The sequence below is a fragment of the Vanessa atalanta genome, chromosome 20, assembly GCF_905147765.1.
Source record: "Vanessa atalanta chromosome 20, ilVanAtal1.2, whole genome shotgun sequence".
NCBI classification, from domain to species: Eukaryota; Metazoa; Arthropoda; class Insecta; order Lepidoptera; family Nymphalidae; genus Vanessa; species Vanessa atalanta.
This window is the reverse complement of record NC_061890.1, coordinates 5,957,895-5,985,313: the sequence shown is the minus strand read 5'-3', so window position 1 is coordinate 5,985,313 and position 27,419 is coordinate 5,957,895. Positions and strand designations below refer to the sequence as shown.

Genomic DNA, 27,419 nt, shown 5'->3' with positions numbered 1-27,419 from the left:
ATAACATCTTATATGAAGATTTTATATAGACGTCTCTTTCTTTCATATTAGTGTAAGATATGAAAAACGGAGATGGCTATATGTTAGTTGTTTATATTTAAATCCTTCCCTTTCTTCGTGAGAGTTATAAATGAATAATGAGAGTCAAGATAACTCTTAATTGATGTTTTAAATCGAAATATTGACAGATTTCATAATTTGATAAGTATCTATAGAAGATTAATATTTTTAATAGTATTATTACAATTTATTTTGCAAACTTTTGCTAGTCTGTTATTTGACGATAATCAAAATACTAAATAAGCACCTCATCGAATGATAAATAAAAAATATTAAAAAAAAAAAAAAACAAAATAGAAAAAATAAGTTCTGGACGATAACGGACCTATCGAGACCCGTCAGCTGCAATTTTTTTTTAGGATTTTTTTCTTAATTTTTTGCAAGATGTTATTTAACAAATATACATTGGACGATAACGAACCTAACGAGATCTATCAAATCATCAGTTCGCAATTCATCAGATAAGGTGCTAAATTTGTAAACGTCCTATGTGTCTCTTCTCTTTCTTTATTAAGATGACATTTTTTTTTATACAAAGCATATTTGCTGTTTCTTATCAGTGTTTTGTCGATATTAAAATTATCACTAAGATTTAGAACATATAAATAAATATTCCGTGAAAGTCGATTTTTTTGTTATTGAAAATTTAAACAAGCGTTATAATTTAATGAAAATACTGGACGAAAATATAAAAAAAAAAAACAAACGAAAAAAATCCATAATTGTGTCGACCCATAATATAAATGTTGACGAAATAAATAAATCTAAATTCAAATATATTTCCTTGAGTATCAAAAAAAGTTAAAAAAAAAACAATCTCCCATAGTTACATTTCATGCTTAAGTCACTTAAATTCTAATTGATCAGCTGTTGAACCCCAGAAGAGTTGTATATAAGTAACTTCCTACATTATCACAGTACTATACTACTGTAACATATATTGTTTATCTGTGTGCGTAATACGCCGTGTATGCACTATTGTGGCCAGTGTGTGGTTGGTACCTGAAATATATCAACAAGAGTTGAACAGACGCGTCATAGTTTTAAAACATATTTTATCATTTTAGCTTTTTTAAATTAAATATAGTTTTAATATAAAGATAAAAATAATTAATCGTAATACCATTGATTATATTGACGTGTAACAAAAAGAATAATTGATCTGAATATTATGAAAATTAAAAATCAGGAGCAGTTTACTTATATTATTATTATTTTATATTTTAATTTTAAATTAAAAAGTGACTTTTAAAATTCATATAATAATCGCAAAAAGCTCATGCTTAGGTTCTCTATTTGGTCTTACACGACCGCCATATTTATTTTTTTAAACTTATCATTTAGCCATATTCATTACCAAATTAATCAAAATATACTATAAGAAAAAATATATAAAATACCACGACTACTATCAATCTCACCGTACTGGATGCGCGTGCGCAGCGTAAAGCGGGCCGCTGGCGCTGGGGTCGGCGGCGTAGGGCTGCGCCAGCGGGTAGGGCTCCGGCGCGGGCTCACGACGTCGCGCAGGTCCGCGTTGCGAGCTCTGCTCTGGGGGACTGGAATACCGTTGACATATTAAATTTGGACTCAAAGCTTTAAAAACTACCCATGTACCTACAAAAAGACTATAATAAATAATAACTCAATCGGACTATGCTTATAAAATCTTTCATATACGAAAACAATGGATGGTGAGAATGCATTTGTTTAAATAAATCGATAAGTTGATTTTTTATAACAAGATACATTGACATTTATTTCGTAACTTCATCTAAGATAACTGGTCCACCTCGAATAGAATAAATGTAAGCACCACTTTGTATTCCTATGCTTGTGTATTTAATTACCTATTATTTGTTGTGAAGGATAACATCGTGAGGAAACCTGCACAAGAACCTTTATAAGAAGACGAGACCTAAGCCCAGCTGTGTGATATACACGTGATTTTACAAACAAAGCCTAGGTGGTCTTTTTGTTTACTAGTGAAAACTGAACAGCATAAATGCTTAAATAAAGCTCTTATTTTAATTTATGAAACGACTACATTAAATAAGTTTCAAATTTATATCTATTTATCTCTCCTATAAATAAGATTGAAATTTAAAACGCCATTTACTATGCAACATGCTAGAAACTTCGTCGCGTTGGATCGTATTACGCGTTAATACTTTATTTTGACAAGGAACGACAAATGACGTTCATATATTAGTCAGGATTAATCGATTTTGCTTGGAAGTTGTAAAAAAAAAATAAAAAAAAACTCTCTCTAAATCTTTGTTTGTACACGTGGCGAATATAACGAACTGATTGATGACCGATTTGTTTGCATATGGACACACTAGTGATGACTACGGATCATTATGACTAAAACTAATATTATTTCAAGGATATTTTTTTTATTAATAATTTATATAACAAAGAAACTAAAAATGTAATAAACATTTTTATTGTTATTACTCGAATATACTTCTTATTTATTTTAGTTATTTAGAAAGCAGTTTCATTATTTTTTGGCAGTTTGAATAAATACTTTTTAAACTACTGATACGTTCGATATTCGATAAATCAATTAATTTTATTTGACTTATGTTTTCTTTTAATAAAATCAATCACTTAATTTATCGATAATTTTCAAAATGCATGATATAAATATTCATTCGTCATTTGTTAATAATAATCTAGTATATACCTTCTTAATACCAGCTACACACGGATTAAATTAGAACTAGGATCATATATAAACACACAAATAAGTCGAAGTCCACTCTGAGACTGTAACCTATCACAACATAAAACTTGCACATAGATCAAAAGAGTAGTGGGTATTTGCGGAAAAAACTAATCGACAACAAATTCCTATCTACGTAATAGTCGTATTATAGAGATTAGTCAAGAGAGGTCGCATTTTTTAACACCGCCCTGGTAGCACGAGGATTCAACATAAAAATTACAAAAGTATGCATGTACAAGAGAAATTTACTTTAAAGATACAATAATGTTTTGTATCAATTCAGTACCAGTAAACATCGTAAATTAACCGCAAGCTCCTATTGGTCGGTAGCGGCGCAGTAAATTCTTAACGTAAACAGTGAATTTTAGAGCACTAATAAAACATTCGATTCAATTTTTACAGTGTCGATCAAATTGCGGTAGAAGTATAAAATACGCACTTAAATTAATTAGTTATTTTTTTTTTTTTTAAACTGAACTAATCTATAGTATTTTTCTTAACGTGACGTATGCTTTTATTAAAAAAATAACCTTATCACTAAATATAGTTTTTTTTTTTTTTAAAGTTATGTTGTTAAGTAATTCGGAGTCCTCCGTAAATTATATTTATCAAACATCAAACCAGCATTCAAACAAACTACCAATTGAATTCTAGACGCATCATGCAATAAACATATTTAACATGAGTTTGCCAGCCTGGAGTTAAGATTATCTGATCGAAGATAGTAAAAAATACAATATTTAATTCTTTTTTATATAGAAAATAGGAAAGCGGACGGACAAAAGGGTAAACTGTTCGTAAATGGGTGCCACAGGCCTATAGACATTTACGCTATTAGAAATATTAACCATTCCCTACATCGCCAATGCGCCGCAAACTTTGGGAACAAAATGTTGTGTCCCTTGTGCCTGTAGTTACACTGGCTCACACACGGTTCAAACCGGAACACAACGATACTAAGTATTGCTGTTTGGCGGTAAAATATGTTGTGGACTACTTACCCAGCGAGTTTGCATTGAGTAATATTACAGTATGTTATTATGTATATATATATTATATACATAATGCAATGTAAAGGTTTATAGAGACATTTATTTCCCAAAAAAGAACATAATTCATTTAATATTGGGAAAAAAACATCTTATGTAACTACTCATGCAGCAGTGCTACTTAACCGGATCTGATTAGCGAACAACTTAAGTTTTCCCTTTTTATATAACCTATGAAATCAACAGAATTACAATGTTTTTTTAGAAAAAAATATTTATTAGTTAAAAAACGACGATAAAAATACGAATTATTTATAACCTCTTTAATAAAATATTCATATCAAACGTTCCAATTTCTCATATGTATAGTGAAACTCAAAAATATTTTTATTTAAGATAATATAACATCTTTATTAAAAAAAAAACCAAGACATGCAGATGTAATTATATTGGCGGGAAACACGGCGCGTCCGCCATAACTGTCAAACGTAACTCTTTAGTCTATGGTCGAGTCGTAAAAGTAAATTGTCACCGGCTGCTGAAATCGAGTCAAACGGAACGACTTTGTACATAAAATATAATCATTTACGCTCTCAACTTGATTCATAGCGTATTTTGACATCGAATAGCGTCGAAAAATGTGGTATTCGTTTACTGGGCCCTTATATCTGTATAAATTTGTTTGTCATGCTTGTGGTTTTTTTTTAATATCTATTTAGCGGCTATGAAAATAAGTTTGGAACAAATATATATGTAATAACATTAGCATCTTACTCTTTAAAAACAAAGCAGAGGTGCACTTATGATACGTAGGTACTTGCGGATGAGGAGTTATAAGCCGATAACTATATATATATATACAAATATTAAAACTACGTTACCACAACGAGGGAATAGCTCATAGTCAATTAACATAGTTTTAATTTATATTCGTTTAATTTAATAATAATATACAAAATGTATAGAAATCGCCCGAACCGAAATCGAAAAACAGAACATAAAACATATAAATTTAACAGCAATAACTGATAATCGATATTATCAAAACACCATACATCGATTAGTGTCAATAATCGACAATCAAAATTTTACATTTTCGCAATCACTGGTTCCATCTGTCGAAAAGTGAACAAGTAATTGAACAGGATATTATCTCCTTCGCAATGACATTGACGAAATAATCTGTGCCCTCCTGGCAAGAATAAAAGCCAAAATAAAAAGGATATTTCCTGTAATACTTTCTCTACTTACCAATCATCAGGATCGCAGTCGCGGAATCCTTTAGCGAACGGATTGCTTGCTATTTTCAACTGCGTTATCTGCAAACAGATAATACAATGTGGGTATACTTTAGTATGAGCTAATCAGTCTTATTCCAGATTTTCGATAACAGAGCAAGAATATATATACTCTATTTCAACCATAACTGGAAAAAGCCAAATAAACAACATTTGACAGCAAATTGACGCGATATCATTGGTCGAGAGCTTGATTAATCTATGATATTCACTATGGAAAAAAATGGCGTTTTGAACGTCGACGAAACTATTGTCGAAATTTTTGAAGTAAAATTAAAGTAGAAATAAAGCGTTAAGTGCAATAGTGTTGTATTATAAATAAAGATTATTAACCACAAACTCTTTATAGTGCAGAATATAGCTGAGTTATTAGCAAATCGCATGAAATACGTAAATCTAAGGTTCGTTTATCTTTATTCCATCTTCCAATGGAATAGGCTATAGGTACTAAGTCTATTTTAAAACCTATCTAAGCGTTAGGTTGTCTAAGGTAAAATAAAAAGTTGAACGTCAAATTCAAAATTGATTTCGAATTAAATCCTTGACACCTTGCAATCTAGATGCACATTGCACTGAGCTATAGAGTTTGAAAATTACTCAGAAACCGTAGTATTCAAAGTTGACCTTGTAACCTTTTCAAAATACCCAGAAAACGGTTTTTCTATAATAATTTGTAATCTGATTGTCGTTCACTGGGCCCTTAATTTTTCAAAATCTCTAATAATAATAATATATATATATATATAGGTAATATCGCCTGCAAATACAAGCAAGCCTAACTTAGTGTTAGGGTGATACCGCCCCCCAAAGGTGTCTCAAGAATATTTTTGGAGGGAGGGGAGCGCTGCTTGAACTGGGGCGCGTGTTATGCTTTAAACGGAGCTGATTACAAGGCACCAGAAAAGCAGATCGCTTGCGTGCAAGAAGAAATAAAAGAAGAATAGGTGGCGTAAGGATATATTGTTTTTTTGTTGTATATTGTTCTTTTTGTGTTATCGGTGCTTGCCGTACTTGTAATTTGCGTTTAATAATTTTTAATTTTCCAATTTGGAATTAGGACAAAACTCAGCTGGTTATCAAAGTTTTTTACAAAATTTATAATGATAATGGTCCATCCAGTCACTTCGTAATTTGAATATGAAAAGTTTTCTAGAACTTTTCGGGATATCTGTACCAAAACACTATACGCACTATATACTATATAGATAGCCAAGATGACAGAGTGCCCAAACATCTTTTTCTAGTTTAATAAAAAAACTTATTATTTATATAATTTAAATTATATAATTAATAATATATTTTTATATACTTACTCTATGATTCTGGTAAGCCGTGACCGCAGTAAAACCGGTTTCAGGGAAGATAAAAGTACGGTACGGTACCGTACCAGGAGCGGTACTGTGGCCTTCGCCCGGCAGGTACACCACGTGGAGCCTCGGCTGATAGCGATGCATCGAGTTGAGGATAATCTGCATGAAACGAACAAATTAAAAAAATCATTGTTATTTTTGTAGAAATTTCTTTTCACGTTCTAAAAGACTGTTTCATCAAAATAACCTTTATAAACGAAAGCTCTTACGAGCATTTTTAAATAATTATTTACAGATTATATTAAATGTAAAGATGGCGTAAGGCGTGGTCGACGTTAGCCGCCACCCAAACGGTTAAAGGCATTTCCCACATTCAAAGTTAAGGGTAAAAATATTAATAAAATACAATTATTATTCTGAAACTAAACAAATACTACATAAGCACCGTCGTGTGTGGACTCTAAGTATACATTTTCATCACCAATCATCACTCACACTACGAGCCAGTGTCAAATTTAATTCAAAAATACTTTCCACCCAATCCATCTAAAATGACAGCAGTTCGAAGCCGATGTCGGTGGCGATACACGTGGAGAACAATTTTATGAGGCACATGCGGCACTCACGTGTCCATTATCGTCGAGCTGGTTGTTGGTGAGCTTGAGCTTGTCGAAGGACACGAGCTGGCGCATCCAGTGCGCGCCGGCGGCGGGCGAGTCGGGGTGCACGTGGATGCGCGGCGGCGACACCGGGTCCGCCTTGCCCGCCACCACCCAGCTCGAGCTGCGCGCACGTCTCGGTTACAAATCACTAATTCTATGCCAAATTAATCAGCCCGGATATAACTTCGGCGTGACGTATGCACGATGCACGTATGTAGTCACTATTGTCAATGTATATTTCTTTATTTCAATATCGAATTACATTTAGTCAACAAAGGAATGACTACCACCGGTTCGTTGACCTGAGAAGAAACGGCGGAAGAAACTGCACGTTTAAAAGACACAAAACATGTATGTTTCGTGAGAATTTAATTATTTTTAATACATTAAATGTATCTTGTACAGGGCCGGATCTACCATATGGCTTTTTGGGTTTCAGCCTAGGGCACCGTGGATTAGTTAAAGTCAAAAATAGACGATAATGCGAAAGAATCCATAACTTTATTAAATTAAACAGATCGTATGGTTTACAGCCCTACGAGTCATGCAATTAATCAAACCCATTCAATTAAATTAATTCAAGTTTACGTTCAGATATGTCTTAGATGGGCCCCTAAATAGTATTAACCCACGACCCCCTAAGCTTACGGTCCAGCCCTGATCATATTATATACATACATATATATATATATATACGCATGCGTATCTATATATTAATTACTGTACATTATTTTATCTTAAAGATATTATTATTTAATTATAATGTATTTAATATTTATATATTATATTTTTCTATCTAGATAATCTTTTTTTTAACTCTGTTTATCTCCTCTAGCTTAAGGTTGCCTAAAAGATATCACTGTTTTAGTTTTAGCGTTAAGCTCGCCTCTTGTGTATCTTTCTTAAATGTGATCTATACATGTATTTATTGAGTATTATGATAAGATTTGATTTAATTTGAAAACATTTATAACTCTGGGTAGGTAGACTGACTTTCAAAGTGTAAGTCAGAGCCGAACTCTTAATTTTCACATTGTAAGACGACCTATATACCATCAAACAAAAAGTGCTTGAAAATTTACCAACAATAAAGATACACCCGAACTAATAATTCCAGTATCATCGCTCACCTGTGGAAAGCGTATCTATATCTTTTATCGTCTAAAGGTACGAAGTCCACGAGCAGCAAATAGTCCGCGTTGGGCAGCAAGCCGGAGAGCCTCGCCTGTAGAGCGGGGAACATTCGGCGGCCGGCCTTCGTCACGATCATCTCTGTGCCGAGTTCATGAAAGCTTCGCCAGAGAGTGGCCAGCTCGAGGGACGCGCTGCAGCGCGCCACCGCCGGGTGGAGCGTCACGTTCTGATTTGAAACCTAGCGGCCGACGCATGGGGGGGGCACTTAAGTAATCTTACAGACATTTCTTATTCAAGATATAAAACAAACATTATTAAAACGTCAAAAATTCCAAGTGCTCAATAGGAAAATATTGAATAGGTACATTTATTTTTTTAACATTTATTTATTAATGATATTATTTATGAATAATAATAAATGAGAAATGTGAATACTATAAAAATTGGCTATAGCTTAAGATTAAAAGAAGATGGTCCAAATTCAACTAAGAATCAACAGATTTGTAACTTTTGCCATTATTCTTAGCTTATTTATATTCCAATGGCTTGTTTTCTCCGAACCCCAAAAAAAATATTCGAAATCATACATAAGGCGCTATATAAATAAGAGTTAAAATCACTTAAACATCAGGGTTGTATGACACAATTTTAAGTGTTGGTTGGTTGGCTCTTAAGTGAACTATGTATGGAGACTTGACTATGTCATTTAAGTAATTTTAACTGCCAAGTAAAAGTAATTAAGTAATTTTCATTAAAAGTATAACACACTAATTGCCTCCACTGGTGACAGGAGGGCTGGTTCGTTTTTAGCCCAGAGGATCGGAATTGCGATTCAACGGGGAAATGCTGCTAGCATTCCTGCCACCATGCCCCGCGGTCAAGATTTATACAGTAACTATTATTAATTCATATTTGTATATATATTTAAGCACTTAATGTTATCAATTCTTATGTTAATAAAAGTTACTACCAAGTTCAACATTTTTAATTATCATGTCACAAGTTTTGTAGCGAACGATTTTTTTGGTTGCACTTAATTTGGAATTAATGCTCCCAAAGTATGCATTTATATCCTATATATATTATATACTATATATCGCTAATCAAAGCACGGACCTGCATCCGCGGCGGCGGCGGCTGCGGCGGCGGCGCGGACTGCGCGCCGTGGTCGCGACACGTGCTCTCGCTGAGCGCTTGCAAGGGAGAGTATGTACTGCGGGAGCACACTGCATTCTATACAGGCAAACATAGCACATCATTAATTTAATAGCCTCGTTGGTCTGGTGGCTGGATAAGGCTTTAGACCACGAGGCAAGACCTGGGATTTTCAATCTTTAGGTGCCAATAAAATATATTGGGCTATTCTATTGAATTCTCACAAGTTGCCTGAAAAAACGAAATATGTACAGAAATTAGAAAGTTGGTAGTTATACCACTCCCGTTGGATTGGAAAGCGCATTAAGCATTTGCTCCGCCGTCTGAACTCTATTCACAAGCATGGGATTAACATCCCGTCAGATAATAAGCATAAGAAAATTGATAGTTCATTTCTTTTTGCGAATATATTAAGTCCCCTACACACTAGAGTAATTTAAATATTTTTTGAGAGAAAAAATATTAGGATTAATAAAGAACTCTGGAAAAAAAAAATAGTAAAATTGTCTATGTCTAAATCGAATATCTATAATATTTGAAAGTACACCAAATATTTATTTTAGATTAAAGTTTATGCCGGGGGACTTCGGTTTATGTAGTAAAAATAAGTATATAGAGCAATTAGTATTATAAGAAGATTAGTGATTAGCCATACAACATACATCCCGTACATTATGCAGCGGCGGCAAAACCGGAAGCTGATCTTGATCACGGCTCACTCGCTGCGCCAGAGAGTGGAGGTGGAACCCGCCTCTAGGGAATTGGCTGGAAACCACGCCTACGAACAAACAAATACTTATAAGATATTTTGATAACGTAGGCGCTATTCGTGCAATATATAATTTTTTTATCTTTTTTCGACAAATCTATCGAGAAACATAAACATAAAAAAGATTAAAGTTTTTTTTTTTTAAATCAGTTAAAAATCATAAAAACTTTATTTTAGTTTATTGAATTCGTACATATCCATACGAAACTATTGAAATAGGTGCTTGTTCTCATGTGTTACCAGTTGTTACCTACCTGTGTTACCAGTTAAAATTATGAATGACTAACATATATTTATATAGGTACGCGGAAACCATTAATGCAACTCTGCTGAACTTTAAACTTAAAGTTATGTAGTCAATTGAAAAAAAATAGCAAGCAATAAAGTACCCAGATTTTAACTTTTATATAGTACGGCGACTTGCCAAAACATTCTGCACTACAACCTTAAAATGACGATTTATAATAGGGATGTTATGATTATCGGATCTGGATACGGATACGGATATATGAATAATATTTTATTGATTTCAGTTACAGTTACGGATACGAAATTATTTCGGATTATTCGATTGTTTCGGATAGTTATAGTCAAAGAGGAGATTACGCCCCCGCCCAGTGTCGCAGTAGAGGTCACTATGGCTAATAGCTACTGTTATTTGGAAACGAAAATGTATCGCCCGCTCGAAACTGGAGCCGAGATGGCCCAGTAGTTAGATCGTGGACATCTTAACCGATGATTTCGGGTTCAAAGCCAGGCAAGCACCACTGAATTTTCATGTACTTAATTTGTGTTTATAATTCATCTCGTGCTCGGCGATAAAGGAAAACATCGTAAGGAATGCATGTGTCTAATTTCAACGAAATTCTGCCACATGTGTATTCCACCAACCCGCCCACTTTTCTACTACTTTTTAAAGTTTCTTTCACCGTTTGATACCGTGATAAAACTTCGGAGTAAACGTACACTATTATAAATATATCAAAACATTTTCAATGTGAAAATTTAATAAGAATATTATGCACCAAAGAGTCCGTATAAACTGTTTATGATATAAACAGTAATATACCCTGAATTTAATTTAAACCACTAAAGGGTTCTTTATAATGATAAAACACTTTCCAACAATTTAATAATTTTGCGATATTTCACAATAGTATGTGATATTTTTATTACATTTTGCGATGCGGTTAATGAGCTATTTGATGACACACTTTCCAATATATATATGTCGCAGCGTCAGATAATTAAATACTTTGATTGTAATCTCTTAGTTTTGAGATTTGATTCTGGATGGCCAGTGAAGTCGATCACTCTTTGTCACGTTAGAAAAACATAAAATGTCAGTTGTCAAGAAGGATAAGACAGATGTGGTCGCGGCCAACGAAATATTGTAAAAATCAATATACGATAATCCAGCTATCGATTTGTTGTATTATTTGTGAAAATGTATGACGAAAATGGTAACCCCGAACTAAACAATATTGCCGGCTCACCGTTATATATATTTAATTCATTTAAAAAAATCACTTTTGCGTCATAACTTAGGCACTCTAAGTTATAATGAGTCAATTTATGAAAACACACGTCTTCAAATATTTTACTAGGTCAATTCAGCAATTAAACACATTTGGCGATTTAAACATCGGTGCGATTAATTAAAATTGCAATTAGCCTAAGTTTTACAATAATGATGATTATGATATATTAAATATATATTCAGTAATAAAAAACAATGTTTGCTTACAAGCTGACGTTGTTGGTATTTCGAAATGTAAATAATCTTAACAATATTTTAGTCTGTTCTTAGCCACAAAATGTTTCACCACTTCACTTTTAAATTTGGAATGAAAATGTAACTGGCCACTTAAATAAACAGTAAATAAAAAAATCCCATAAAAATCGAAAGCGTCCACCCATGAGCGGACATCTCACTCAACTAATTGGTATAATGGCGGGAAACTCAAAACGCGTCTAAAATGGCGGCAATAACTTTATCGGGCGTCAAGAAGAGATTATAAATAAGACGGGTGATGAAAACTATACTTACGTACAACGACAATGATCTTCGTTTTATTTTTGACGCACAATCCCATATTCTTTATAGATTCTTACGGCATGATGACGGCGCCGCGTCAAAAATGTACTTATGGATTTCAAAATTAAGTCTTTTGCCTATTTATACTTTTGTTTATTTTTAGAATGAACGATACTTCGTTCATTCTTACTAATTCCTTTTAAAATATTTTCATAATTTTCTATGAAAATAAAATCAAAATATAGATCATATTCCAGTAAGATTTAACAAGGACTTTTAAAATTTCATTTTACAGGATAATATGTAAGGCTTACCACCTTTTCGCAATATAAATTCTACCGAGAAGAATCGGCAAGAAACTCGATAGATCGATTCAGAATTTAAATTACAGATAAAAAATATTAAAATGGTAATTATAAACACCAATCTGTATAACTCACACATAAATATACCTATAAGTATATAGGTATGCCACAAGCCGTGAGAATAATGCTTAATCATAGCATTCCACAACGCTGCACTTGGCAGTCGGAAACAATAAATTTTTATAAGCGACGAATAAAGAATAATTGTCACTTTTAAGTTGTTTGTTTGCGCTACCGATATGTCACATTCAGCCTAATAAACAATTAATTGAAACATTATGTATTAGTTCACCGTTTTTATTTTTAGTCTGTAGTGTATTTTACCAATGCATAAAATAGTAATGTGAAATATCTAGAAAATAGCAAGGTCATAATTACAGAACTAAGTATAGGATAGGATCCTGAAAAAATCCGAAGAATTTCTTTACCTTGTGAATAACCCTCTGTTGGCCTAAGGAGTCCTCTTCTCTTGAGGAGAAGGTTAGTTGAAGACACATGTAGCAGGATTTCGTTCGACATATAAAAGTTTCTTCATGATTTATTCCCTCACCGCTGAGCACACAGACATACACAAATGAAAATTCAGCTATGCTTGGTTATGCTTACACCCGTAATCTTTAATTAAGATTTATCAGTCATTGGTAAATGAACTATTTCTGTCCACATACATAATATACTTTAAATATTATTTTCACTATTTTAATTGTGCGTTGTAGTGAATTATTATTAATTTATCACTCAGTCACAAATACTTAAAATAGTATCTAGTTATAAAATTATATTCGCAAAAATAATAAATTATATTCACAATGAAACTACAAGTTTAAATCTTGAATTATTTTTACTAACGCATAAATTAATCCTGATCTAAATCAGTCGCTACAATATAACAATCAACAAAGAGGAATTATGTAAGTACCTCGGTATTTGAAACTCTATAAATTAGATTAAGAACATTGTCGAAGGTGTCGTTTCGTGCCGGTTCCACTCTGATTGACACAATGCTCTTCTTGTCAAATGTATCGATAAAATGACATTTTTTAGATAAACTATGTACCTTGACCTTTTATTTCACATACATCTACCTTAATATACGTACAGTAAATCCATCTCTATTATATTTTATTTAAGATCAATATGTGCGCATAATATTACGCATGGCAACATTCCTATACAATTAGTCCTATATTATTTTTTTATGTGACTATATAACAGCAAACCTTATTCGAACTTTCACTCCAATAAAATACAACAGTAAGGCAGTAACTTGGGAAAAATAACACAATGACATTTAGTAGGTAGTTAAAGATAATTCAGACGTTTACCAAGTGGTCAACGCAATACTCAAGCCAATCTGTACAAATGAATCACTATAATTACCTTACGTACTAAATATAAAACGAACAAACGCGAATTAACCCATTAATAAGCGAATAAAGACATTTATGTCACTAATAACAATATAACTGGTGCTCAGGTGGTACCCAATTATAATAGTCCTATTATTATCTGTGGTAACAAAAGGGAACGCTTCCTTAACAATAAATCCGCATTGATTGACCGCAATAAATCTAAAGCTGCGCGGGCGCCGCTCCGGTTGCAGTCTTCAGGGTTGGCGGATAATACTGAAGCTTTTAACATACTCTTACTGACAGTAATATTATAAATTATGTACTGTTTTGATAATTAAAAAAATACTTTTGTCGTTCAAACAATGGCCGCCTTATTTATGTTGTATAATTATTATATGTAATATTTTAACAAAATAACTGTTACTGTTATTGCTTTTAATATGTAATCGTCTGCTTTCAATGATTTTTTTTTCACCAAGTGAAACCTAACGGTGATTAAAAATGTTTGTTGAAGTACGTAGTATCAAAATATATGTAAAATATATTTCAATGAAAGTGTTAACCCTGCATTACAGGAACACGTGTAGTGCAGCTCCAAGTTTCTCTAAACGCGTTTGATTTACGCACCCTCGTACGATACATATTACCCGAACTAATATAAACAAATTCCTTATTAAAATGCTATGTCTAAACAAACCATCAATTAAAGTGTGTTTTTATTTTAGACCAGCATATTCTACATTCATATAAGGTGTATTTAATTCTATATTAAATCGATTTATTTTTATTGATTATTAAAATAACATAGGTCTCTCAAAATGCTACTTAAACAATCAAATGAATTAACGTATACAAGTAGGACTTCCCGGAACTGCCTACCCACTTACGATGCGCATTTGCTTACAAATAAACTATAAAACACTTCTGCCTAACAAATTAACAGAGAAGTGGATTCCACTTTGATCAGCCTTGGTGTCAACATTGCGAGCATTGCTCATTAACAAGCCAATCGACACGTCACAAAGACGAACATGTGAATGCAATGTGAATAAGGAACTATTTTTAAGCTGTACATTATTGCAAAATCAAACTTACCAACTCCAAAAATATTACGTGACAAAATTAACTTGACATTGAACAAAACATGATTAGCTCCAGTGAAATTAAACATTACGTAAAATTAATTGTGAGATAATTCATAAGTTGATTTAATATATTATATCAATGAACTGTTATTTAGTTAAACATTGTAATTATTTTCAAGTTTGTTTCATTGCATTCAACAGAAATCACATTAATAACGAAATCATTCACAAATCAGCTGAAACCAAAACGCTAATCAGGCAATCTTTCAAATCAATTCGAAGAAGCAATGATAGAAATAGTCGCGTAATCAATTCGAAACAATGGCTAATGTGGCTAGACATTATCGTAAATTTCCTGTTTCGCCTGATTTGTGATCCATAGTGTCTTGTTCTGGGAACGTAGGCCTGTGAACGGTAGATGTCTCTGTCGCTTCCTCGCGGTGTTTTGACTGCTGATTGACTGATGCTGCCAACCCCGTGCTATTTTCAGCATCGACATTCGCGATTTACTTCTGTTTGATTTCGATACCTTCAGGGCTGCCAGATGTTCAGAAATGTTATATTGGATCGGGTTCAAATCGATACTCAATCATAATCCCTCTCATTTAATTAACTTTATAAAGGAATATTTTTGTCTTTTAATATATACATACGGAAGAACTATAAATAATGCCCTTAATGTAATGTAATGTTATATATATATCCTTCATTAGTATTTACAATAATTTTACTTTAACTGCACCTTTACGCGTACTATAAAAAAAATACTTTAATATATTTATTTGGTTTCGTTGAATCAATAAAAGCTTGCTCCTTTTTTATATTCTACCAGAGATGAACATATTTGTACACTTAAATTACTTGATTACATTAAATTCAACGTTATTAAAATTAATCCTAATGTATATTCGTTAATTCGAATACTTTTGTTTCTTTTCATACATTCGTTTCGAGGCTCATAAACAAAATGGTGGTCACATTAATTTCAAAACTAATTACACCGCATATATCAAATGACTCTGGCAAAGTTGTAAGCGTGAACGTGTACAAATTGCTTGACACCGATAAAGAAATGGCGAGGGGATGTTGTGATTGCTGATAGACCTGCCAATATTCAGCCCATTGGCTGAATGCCTGTTCTAATTGCAATTAGAATCAATTTAAATACTTTATGTCATTTTATACAGTAACTAAAACTAAAAAAAGTATAGTAAACGTGAGTAAAGTAAAATCCAATTCCAATTCTATCAATTATTTTAATATAAATATAAGTCATCAGTCTCCTAGATGGAAGTTTTTTGTGCAAGGCCTTCTGTGTAGCACTAGTGGCCTAACGGTTACAGCGCCTGGCGAAAATAAGTTTCCTTTTAGTCGCGTAGGTTCGTATCCTATCGAGCTGTTTATATTTGTACTGCAAAATACCAGGACAGAACAAATATGAATATTTCATTATTCACGGTAGTATGCGTAAGCGATCCCGTGACGTCTCCCAACAGACGGAGTGGGTACCGCTGGTTTTCTAGTGGGTATTCCGGCGCCTTCAGCGCCGGCGAGCCCCACATACCCCCTCACAACATGTGGGGGAAACGCGTTATGCGTTTTTCCAGCGAAAAAAAAAAAAAGGCCTTCTGTGTAGGATACCAACTAAACAATTATAGTACCGACAAATAGCAATAACCTATCGGTTTGAAATGAGAGTAATCCATTGTAATTAATGGAACAATAACATGATATCTAATTTCTCATGGTGTATTGGCTATATATGGACCACTTACCGTGTGGTAAATATAAAGTTAAGGGTAAATTAAAAAATCAAAATGGAAAATAGTATATGTCGTCGATTACGAATAATTAGTAACTAAGTTGTTTTTGTTGTATCTGTGGGGTGTGAACGTCGTGACGTAATGAGTCACGTGATCCGAATCGTTTGAAGAGACAACTGTCACATTTTTTTAATTCTTTTGAGAGCGGTTAGTCGGAAGCTAAATTTTATTATAAAGAGCTTCCAAACGGGATCGTTGTTTCACGCAACTCTGATAGTTATAATATTTATGATTGCTGATTACCTACATAAAATATTAGAATAATCATTCCATTAGGTACATTGTGACTTAGTAAGCAACTCGGTGGAATAGGCCAGAAAATTAATCTGTATTCGTCAAGCTGCGGGTCATTGACGGGCTTACTTACTTTTATTTACTACATTATTTTTATTGATTTAATAAAACAGTGTATGACATGTTATATATGAAACAGTTTATATTTTCTGTCTTCAAGATATAATCAGTTCTTAAGCTATCTAGATTTGTGCCACGCTCACGGTCCGGCGCGAGCGCTAATAGTGATTTGTGTACCGCGCCTCGTTAGTCGCAACTGATCCGCTACGTAGTACCTAGTGATATTTTCAGCTTAAATTAGACACTGTTAAAAGTCATACGATTTTTAACTTAACCAAAGCAAATTGTTTAATTTTTTAATCTTTAAACACATTAATTTTAATATAACCGAAGATACGAATACGATTTATTTATTTCTTAGAATGTGAAATATTCGGAGGTTTTTTTTTAAGTACACGAATGAATGACTACTTTTATATATTTTTTCATTTAGTGATCGTAATAAGATTGTCAACCAATACAAAGCTGAACTAAGACCTCTTACTAAAACAGCATACAATAATTTCTTACTTCTGTTCATAGGAAGGAAATTCTATAAAACTTAATAAAAACAAAGCCAATTTTTGAGCAATGTGGTAGAACAAGCTCCAAACCTTCTACTCAAGAGGACAGGAGGCTATGGCCCAACAGTTACACATTTACAGGCTTTTTTTCTTAAAATTATATTGTGTGATTTAAAATTTATAAATTATTTTATTCTGATAATAAACATCTTTTTTTTTTAATTTATTTACTTAATATATAAAGAGTTTAAATTAAATGCTAAATAAAGTTGAATATAATTCATCTTAATACCATTTTTATATTGAATCTCAAAACAATATTTATAATTTTAATAAAATTAGTTTTTACTAAATTAATTATTTAATAAGATTACATATCTTTCTGAGATGTATATAATGCTTATATGAATAAGATCAAAAGTTAAACAAAAAACTAAATAGTGTCAATAACATCAAGAACTGTCATTTCAATCGGAATGGTATAGAAATGTATTTTGGACAAACAAACATATACATACATACTTATACAAGAATATGTTTACGAAGATTAATTCTTCAAATTGTGTCCAAAGTTTTCTATAACAACAAAATCTATTCTATACTAAATATTCCATATGAAAGTTATAACGCGAGGCGGGAAGTGACGACCCACCCGGGACGTAAATCAAACTCAGTCCCGACGGGACGGTTTACAAATTGCAGCTTACATTGTCCTGCCGTTTTAAACTTCCTTCCTATATTTAAAATATATTCTTATTAAGTAAGTGACGTAAAAAATATTTTTTATTAAATTAATTTAAGCAATTTACGTGCCTATATTTACTCAACTAAAAATCGTTTTTGGCAGAGGTAAGTCGAGTGTTACATATTTTAGAAACTATAATTAATATTTTATAATTATTGAAATATTTAAAATGTTTCCCTCCTATGGTTACATAAAATGTTTCACTTTTGTAACCACTGTAATATTCATTTATCGTAAAAAAAAATATCGTCTGATACTTATTTGGTTTGACACCATTACAATTTTTGCAATCTGTCTAAATAAAAATTAAAAATATTTAAAAAATAAATAAACCGCTAAATCGTAAATCCATCTTATAAAACAAAAAAAATGTCATATAATCCACTCTATACTAGTATTAAATTAATTATTAATTCCCAAATTAAGACAAGCTTTAGATGCGTACGCGCAGCGTCGGAGTTCTAAACTAATTGGCCTAATTTATACCACGAAACCAGGTATGCGCTCGCATATCTCACATTACTATCCCTATAGGTGATTTGTAACTCTGAGGGTGGTATTTTCTTTATTTAAGCTCAACTTGAGATGTTTGTTGAAGACGTTTGTTTTCTGCTGAATTATGTTCTAATATATATCTTATATAAAGGTATATCTAAAGACCGAGATGGCCCATTGGTTAAAACGCGTGCATCTTAACCGATTTCGGGTTCAAACCCAGGCAGGCACCACGGAATTTTCATCTGCTTAACTTGTGTATAATTCATCTCGTGTTCGGCGGTGAAGGAAAACATCGTAAGGAAACCTGCATGTGTCTAATTTCAACGAAATTCTGCCACATGTGTATTCCAGCAACTCGCATTGGAGCAGCGTAGTGGAATATGCTCCAAACCTTCTCCTCAAAGGGAGAGGAGGCCTTAGCCCAGCAGTGGGAAATTTGCAGGCTGCTAATGTATTTATGTATATATCTTACCAAAATTATTACACCGACGACGTTGTTACTAAAAAATGAAAATAAAACATAAGAGAGACTTCTCAAGTAAAGTAGGTATAATTAAATACATAACCTAATAAAACAATAAAGGGCATATTTAAATTAAATATTTATTAAACGATATTATAATCGTGAGTGACATTACTATCCGTTAAAATATCGTAACGAAACCTCAATAATTAAGAATTATTAAATTAAGACTTAAATATACACAAATAAAAATTAAAAATAGTAACTGTATAATTATTATTGTCGGATATCGTACAATTAAAATCCTTACTAATATTATAAAGAGCCAAAGTTTGTATGTATGGATGTTTGTTACTCTTTCACGCAAAAACTACTGAACGGATTTTAATGCAACTTTACAAAAATATATGTGCCTTTAGATATAACTGTAGATGTAACTTAAAATAAAGGTATTGTGTGAATAATACCAGACAATCAACCCCTTAAACGCGAGCGAAGCGGACGAAATGTAATTTGTAATAAACTAACGTAAGTGACACTATCATGGTTGTATTCATGAAATTGCATCCAAATATATTTAAGAACTCCGATACGATATACAATATTTCATCTTATCGAAGTCGGGGATACAACGAGTATCTGCACAATTAAACCACGTGTTTATATTGAACCATCATCCGAACATCCTCATGAGAATTCTCAATTGTTTAAGTACGTATATGTATGTATGTACAAATTTTAGTTTGTTTAGAACAATTCATTATTTAACCTATAAAGTAGCTCACATTTCTTTAATAGCTATAATCATTTGTTTTGTCGTCAATTTTTTTGATGTCGTTTATTGGTACAGTCAGCGTCGAATTAAGCAAGCGCGGGGCCCGTAGTAAATTATTTCAAGCAGTGCTCGGTCTACTATGGGTTCTTAGTCGTAAAGTGGTAAAAAACCTATTTGATTTATTTTAAGATTTACTGTCGTTAATCTCTTCATTGTCCACAAATGATGAAACAATGAGTAGAAAGAATAAATTAAGAATTTTTCAAACCTAAAATCGTTTGCTAGAAGCGCTTTGCAAACTTTTATATATTTAAACAGGACAGGCCCTTCGGTATAATACTACCACAAGGACGCATATATCTGATACGAAAACAAACATTTTACTTAAACTTTTTCAAAGTGTTTTCATCTAAATTCGTATATATATAAAAATGTGTATTTTCACCACAAAAGGATAAAATATGTAAGAATTTTAATTATCAACAGAAAAGTTTCAACCCGAACCATCAAACATATATGTGATACTTCAAAGCTCCTCACAGCCGCTACTCAGCGGCTTCAGAATTAAATATTAGAATAATAAACAAACGACGGTCCGTCCGTTTATTTTGCTTAGCGATATCGCCGTACATCGAAGACGCGTCGGTTTGTAGAGTCACCACACACTTGTCCAATATAAAAATGGAAATTCTTAAAAGTATAGAATACAGCTTGATTCGATTATCATGTTTAAGTATGTTAAAGGGTACAAAGTTTTTGTGCTGTAAACAACACGATTCTGTGATTCTCCTGCACAGACATTCCATACATATAATACATAGTGTATATCTGTCCGCTGTCACTCATTCTATACTGATATTATAAAGAGGTAAAGTTTGTTTGTTTGCATGTAGAGAGTATTAATAATAATATAATAATAATATACTTTATTGTACACCACAGTAACACAGTAATTTAACAATAAAAATGAAATATATACAAAATAAAAGTAGATGCACAATAAGGCGGTCTTATCGCTAGGTAGCGATTTCTACCAGACAACCTTATGGGCTTAGAAACACAGTCATGATTTCGGAGAAGGGGAGAGTATTCTACGAAACTAATGTTACAATTGTATAAAAAAATCACGTGTAGAAAACTACATTTTTCCTATATTAACATACAGGAATAATGTAGTTTTCTATATCAGGAGATATATAAATTAGGTAAATTTATTTAAAATATATTTATTTATTCTTAAATTGAACAAGTGCAAATCGGGTCGTATCACTAGTTCGTTTTATAAACGTGTTCCATCATATTTACAAGCTGACCCATATCCTACCTGTATTAAAAAAGGATTTGGACGACTTTTCCCTTGTTGACTCTTACATTGTTTCGTGGTGAAGATGTTACATATATCTTTGCGCCAGAAGTCAACTACGTACTTCAAAATGATAAATGAATTTGTGATATTAATAAAGTAAACATATTTTTATTATTAAACTTATGTGAGTAAAATTTAATGGAAAAGTTTCTGACTTCTGTTACCAAGTATGGTCACCCTATCCTTGATACATTGCATATTGAAATCGTTATAGACAAGTTTATCCTACTTCCATTACCATTTTAATTTACGAAACTATTTCGATAAAATTACACTTTGAAAAATAAACAATTTTCTATGTGAATTTATGAGATGTTTGTGTTCCTTTCTTGTATTGTAATGGAAGAACAAAGGGTATGAATATAAATTATTAATATAATAAAATACATATTATAAATATGTTATTATTAAATATATGGCAATAATATTACCAAACAAGAAATAAAACTAACGCGTACTATGTTATCCGCTCATATACTTTTGACATCGAACTGACGCGATATTATTGGCCGTGGATTGATGGATTGATATTCGTTATGGATTTGCGTAAAATTTGCGTTTTGAATGTCGACGAAGCTGTTATATGAACTTTTGAAGTAAAATTAAAGTGGATGCAAGTCGTTAACTGTTGTATTATAGTTGAATAAATATTGATCAAGAAATGTTTGTAGTGCAAATGACACATTATTACCAAATCGCATGGAATGCGTAATATAAGATTTGTTTATCTTTATTCCTTCTTCAATTCGGTATAGTTAGCGGTTGAACTGAATATAAGAAACTATTACCACTCATATCGATGCGATGGATTATTGTATGGATATATTTTTTAATTTAAATACAAATTATGAAATTATGAACAAATTTAAAACCCGAATTTATTTTATTTTTTTACATACAATTAATTTTAATCAACAACGGTTGGAAACCCTAGTCGTATTATGAATTTATGCGTCCATTGTTTGTTTTCATTCACAAGCGTTCGTAATGCCGGATTTTTTTGTTACATGGCGCTTTAAATAGTTTGTTTGGTAAAGCGTGAGAATTTGAAAGGGCATGTCAACGATACGTCGCAGATTTAACTTTGAGAACATAACTTAAGTATGTATTAAAGTATTTAATTACCATTTTTTTTATGTAAGATTATGAAACCGCAGTTTTTTTTTATAATTTTATTTATGGATAACAGGTAGGCAAATGTACATCTGATCTGGTAACTCGTCACCACCATACAATGACATTGTCATTGTAAGAAATATTTATTCCCCAACCTTTAGAACTAAGATTTTATCTTCCTTATTCCTGTAGTTACACTATCTGACTCACCCTTCAATCCGGAACTCAGCAAGACTAATATTGCTGTTTGGAGGACGAATATGTCATGAATTTAGTACTCAGATGAGCTTGCACCAACCCTTGGTAGTAAACCAAGTAAAGTAGTATGGTAATGTTTACTTCCTATAACAAATTTAATGCAACTGGCATTTAGAAAGGACTTCGAAAACTACAAGTTAGATGGTATGTTTCATGGATAATATCGCGTGTATTCGTAAAAGCTTTCCTTAGCTTTGAAACATATTTTTTTAAAATAAAAATGTATTTTAAACTATTTTACGACAACCAAAACGATTAACTCACAAAATTCACTGATAAGATAAGCGCACGTGTTGAACAAGAGGTCTGCAATATGTCATTTTTTTATATTTCACCCCCGCCGATTTTACAGCTGTTCTTAAAATTTGCGATTTGTCAACATCTGTATTAAAACATTCGAAATTAAAAAACCTTAATACTTAATAACTTAACTTGTAAGACAAGATTGGGACTTTTAAATGTCGATACTGTTTGTAGATAAAATTTCATTAATTAAAAATCAATCACCTATCCGGAAAGAAATTTATCAAATGAAGAAGCGAAGGAAAATCGTGGGATATTTGTTTCATCCTTTTGCTCGTTTTTCATTTGGTTACAACAGATCATAAATATCTGTATGTCTTGCTAGTTTTTTAGTTATTCAACCGTTAGTAAATATTATTTAAATATAATATACTGAAATAACACAATAATCATAAAATATTAAAATACCAATAACGAAAAAGATAAAACCAAAAAGGTTCTCTTCTCCATGTCGCTCTTTGCACAAAAATAGCATTAAATATAATCTATGCACACTCATAAGCAATCACTCACACGTGTTGAGACTCGAGAACATTACGTGAACACCTAACGAACCATTCTGGGCAGTAAAATATTCCTAGCAACTCGAGGTAATTTATGGAGCACTTATAATCAAGACACAGCCACAAGTTTCCTTCGGGATAGCGTAATATTAGCAACTCCATTACTGACAAAACTATTGAATATTCAAGAGAATTGATAAAAACTAAAACTTCATTTGAATGCGTGTATTTTCAAAAAAAAAATAAAGTATTTAAAATCTCATTAGTAAATTGATCAGGATGTTTCAAGAATCAGCATTGTCATGGCGCACCACCCACGTTTCAAAATTTATAATTTTGACATATTTTTTTCTTAAAAAAAAATCTTTGATCATCTTATATAATTAATGACAAATTAATTGATACGATATGTATAATTAACAGATTCAATACGTTATCAGAAGAGCTATTCTCGAACAACAAACTCAAAACTCCACAGTGATTATTATCGTGAAAAGCTATAAGGTAATATCAGCCTAAGTCGATTTTCATCATTTCTCGTATGAGGCACGCAATAAGTGCACAGAATAGGACTAAAATATAGATTGAATCTAGATTTGATCGAATATATGCGTTACCTACAACTAGTATCTATAACTCATAGATATTTTAAATCAACAATTAGTACGAGCATACGTAGCTCTCATGCACGTCGTCCGTCCGTCGCCTAATTACTACAAAAAATGCCGCCCACCCCGCAGCCCATTAATCTGAATTGACATGTTATGTATCGCAAGATTTACGACTTTCAGATCCGTCGGGGATGGGCTATTTGCGTTTGTCATATTTTGTTTGGATCATTTAATGATTGTTTGATTTTGTTTGCGTGTGTTTAGCCCCTTGAAAGACTTATCAACTTTTAAATTAGGTATCGAGTGACAAGCTAGAGCTATTTATTAGAAGCGATTTAATTTTAAACGTAAGGCGCATGTGCAAAACGCTTTCTGCGAAATTTATGTACCTGTTTTATTAAAGTAACCAACAGTTACAATAGCAAAGTCAATCGAATCAGATTTTGTATATTTAGCGTTTTAGTATAACATAGAATTCGCTTGTCAGTCATCGCACGGCTGTGCTCGCTCAGTTGCGTTGACGGATAAACGAATGAACCCGTTTCTAATGAATCCTTGAAAATAATTGGAATTATTTAAATTCGATATTTAACGGAAGACTATATGTATTTATCGTCATCTATTGTTATCATTCATAAAAATGATGGGAAGCAACTAAATAGACGAACCAAAAAAAATCCTTAATAACATCTGTTAAAATTAAAAGTACCTAATGATTTACTTAATATTAAATTTAGTTTACTTGGTGGTAGGGCTTTGTGTAAGCCCGTCTGGGTAGGTACCACCCACTCATCAGATATTTTACCGCCAAACAGCAGTACTCAATATTGTTGTGTTCCGGTTTGACACCATTTTTTTTGTCGTCAGTATTATAACATGCGAAAGAAGATGACAAATGAATGTCGAACTATACGACGTTCATTATTTGGGGAAACAATATATAAGATGTATCTAAAAATAAACTTCTTAACTAATAGCATATTGAATAAAAAAGAAAATCGCAATCGCTCGATTCGAACGGTTTTTTTTAGTTGTTTTCGGGATTGCATGTCAATCGTCACACCGATGCGCTCGCGCAATCTCGTTGACGGATAGATGAATGAACCACGTCCATACGTGACGCGACCGACGAGATGAGGCCGTTGAATATGATTGGAATCAAGGTTCCGCATAGAAGAATAACTCTTGTTTTAGTCGTTTAGGTGTGTGTACGTATGTGTAGGTGTTTTTGTGTATATGTAAGTAATCCTTAGTGCGTTTTATTTAATATATAATTGAAACTAAGACGTGGATGTTAATAATTTGTACTTAAAAGTTGTGTGTAAGTAACGACTTCAAAATAAACTTATTTTAAAGAAGTCTCGGGATCTTCTTGTATTTCTACGGTAGCTTTAAATTAATTCTAACGATAACGAGCAGAATTATTTTATTTTAGTTCATATATTGTCATTTAATAATACAGATAAATATTTTTTTTGTATTGGTTACTAAAGTTCCAACTGTTATATTGTGGATAATTCCACAATATAACAGTGGCGTGGAATAATTGTTGTCAAAATCTTACCAAAATTTTTTCGCTTTCCTTATAAATTAATTACATATTATATGTACCGATTATTTTCTGATTGACGATTGATTCTATGTATCAGCATGTTTTTATTGCCAAGGAGTATTCATCATCATTCATATTCCATATTTAAATATTATATTATAAAGAAATATATGAAAAACTGAACAACAGCTACTGAATTGGTACTTGTTTTTTAATTAAACTTGCATATGCAAGTGCATGCAAGTATTTAAGTTTGTTTCAAGGTTCGCCTTACAGTATGGCATTCAAATAATGATATTTTAAACATACAATATCATATATAATATATTTTAATTGAATCATTATTTTTAAATAACTACAATAACGCCTATTTACATATCGTAACTCTAAGTATGCATCGATCTAAGTAATTATGTTAAAATAATGTTTTTTTTTTTAATTTTTTTAAGCGCCTTGTCTTATGATTATATATGTATGATCATTTATGAATGGAAACAGATTAAATTAAATCGAAGATAAATAAAAAATCTATAAAAGCAAATTTACCAAATTAATAGTTATTTCTTATTGAAAAAATAAATAAAATGAAATGTAGCAACTTAAAAAACATTTTCTAATAGTATAAGAATTATATATTGAACAGCTTTAAAGCTTTAAAATAATCTTACCGGTAATTTATATTCACGTATGACGTATAGGGACCGAATTAAATTACATATTGCAATTTACATTAGGTTCTAGTCTATTACGGCGTTGTATCACTCAACGAAAAATTAAACACTTAGACATTTCAAGCGCCGCACTTTTAACACCTAACGTTACTCATTAAAGCACCTTAATAAAAAAACGGTGACACTGACCGTCCATCTGGCGTGGCTGGTGCCAGTCGTCGCGCCAGTCCTGGCCCTCCATCACATATCCTCTGGCAGGCGATTATTTTTTCAATGGGTCGCGATAAATCAGTTTTCTGTACGTTAATCTTGCGCGCGCGTACCGCGGCGCGAGGCGAAGACTTCTGTCGTCGGCGCGCGCTTGCCACCACGCCGCCCATACCCGCCTACCGCCCAATGCGGCGGCCTTTATTCTCGCCTTTATTTATTTTAATGTGAGTTATTATGTACGCTGTTCTGTATTGACTGCAGGCTTAATAACTCACTACCTATATGCTGTGAGGATGAAATCACTGTTTATTGTCATTATAAATACCTAAGTGTAACATACCTACTGCTATATTGTGAGTTAAAAATTCGAAACTAAGATGTGGCATGTTCTTTTTTATTTTATTATTATTGAATTTCTAATAAACATAATTATGATTTTAGAAATTAATAAGTTAATATAAAACCGTAATAAATAATACCTACACGATGACAGAATAAAGAGTAGGTAAGTTTAATTTTACATTTTTAAGGGATTTCATTTCGAATTCACTTATTTATTAAAAAGTCGTAGTCAAATATTTATATATTTCAAATTTAGAACAAATAGATTTACTCATTCGCTTTGTTTTTTATGTGAATTAACAATTTAATCACTTTTTTATAATTTAACAACATCCACAGGTTCACAGTCTCCCGTGCCTTTTTTTACATTCTACT

At 32.2% G+C, this 27,419-nt stretch overlaps 1 protein-coding gene across 3 annotated transcripts; it reads right to left on the bottom strand.

Annotated features, from left to right (window-relative positions):
- Positions 1–770: 770 nt before the first annotated feature.
- LOC125071832 (T-box transcription factor TBX1-like) lies at positions 771–26,897 on the bottom strand. 3 transcript variants are annotated; one of them, XM_047682230.1, is made up of 9 exons: positions 26,682–26,897; positions 10,005–10,120; positions 9,304–9,420; positions 8,184–8,425; positions 7,018–7,174; positions 6,395–6,550; positions 5,035–5,102; positions 1,487–1,619; positions 771–1,062 (listed from the first exon to the last, which is right to left on the bottom strand). In XM_047682230.1, the coding sequence occupies exons 1-9, from the start codon at positions 26,731–26,733 to the stop codon at positions 1,036–1,038; spliced, it is 1,068 nt and encodes a 355-aa protein (XP_047538186.1). In that variant the 5' UTR covers positions 26,734–26,897; the 3' UTR covers positions 771–1,035. The 3 variants fall into 3 exon arrangements, with proteins under 3 accessions (XP_047538186.1, XP_047538184.1, XP_047538185.1); XM_047682228.1 differs by having other exon boundaries at positions 780–1,062; positions 1,482–1,619; positions 26,682–26,896; XM_047682229.1 differs by having other exon boundaries at positions 780–1,062; positions 1,482–1,619; positions 10,014–10,120; positions 26,682–26,896.
- Positions 26,898–27,419: the final 522 nt, after the last annotated feature.

What these genes read in the sequence shown, in the direction of transcription:
- LOC125071832 (XM_047682228.1), bottom strand. Translation starts at nt 26,733, where the DNA reads ATGGAGGGCCAGGACTGGCGCGACGACTGGCACCAGCCACGCCAGATG. An exon ending in CGCTGCATAATGTACGGGAT is followed by an intron (nt 9,421 to 10,004) that starts GTATGTTGTATG and finishes TTGCCTGTATAG; the next exon opens with AATGCAGTGTGCTCCCGCAG. An exon ending in AGCTCGACGATAATGGACAC is followed by an intron (nt 6,551 to 7,017) that starts GTGAGTGCCGCA and finishes CGTTTCATGCAG; the next exon opens with ATTATCCTCAACTCGATGCA.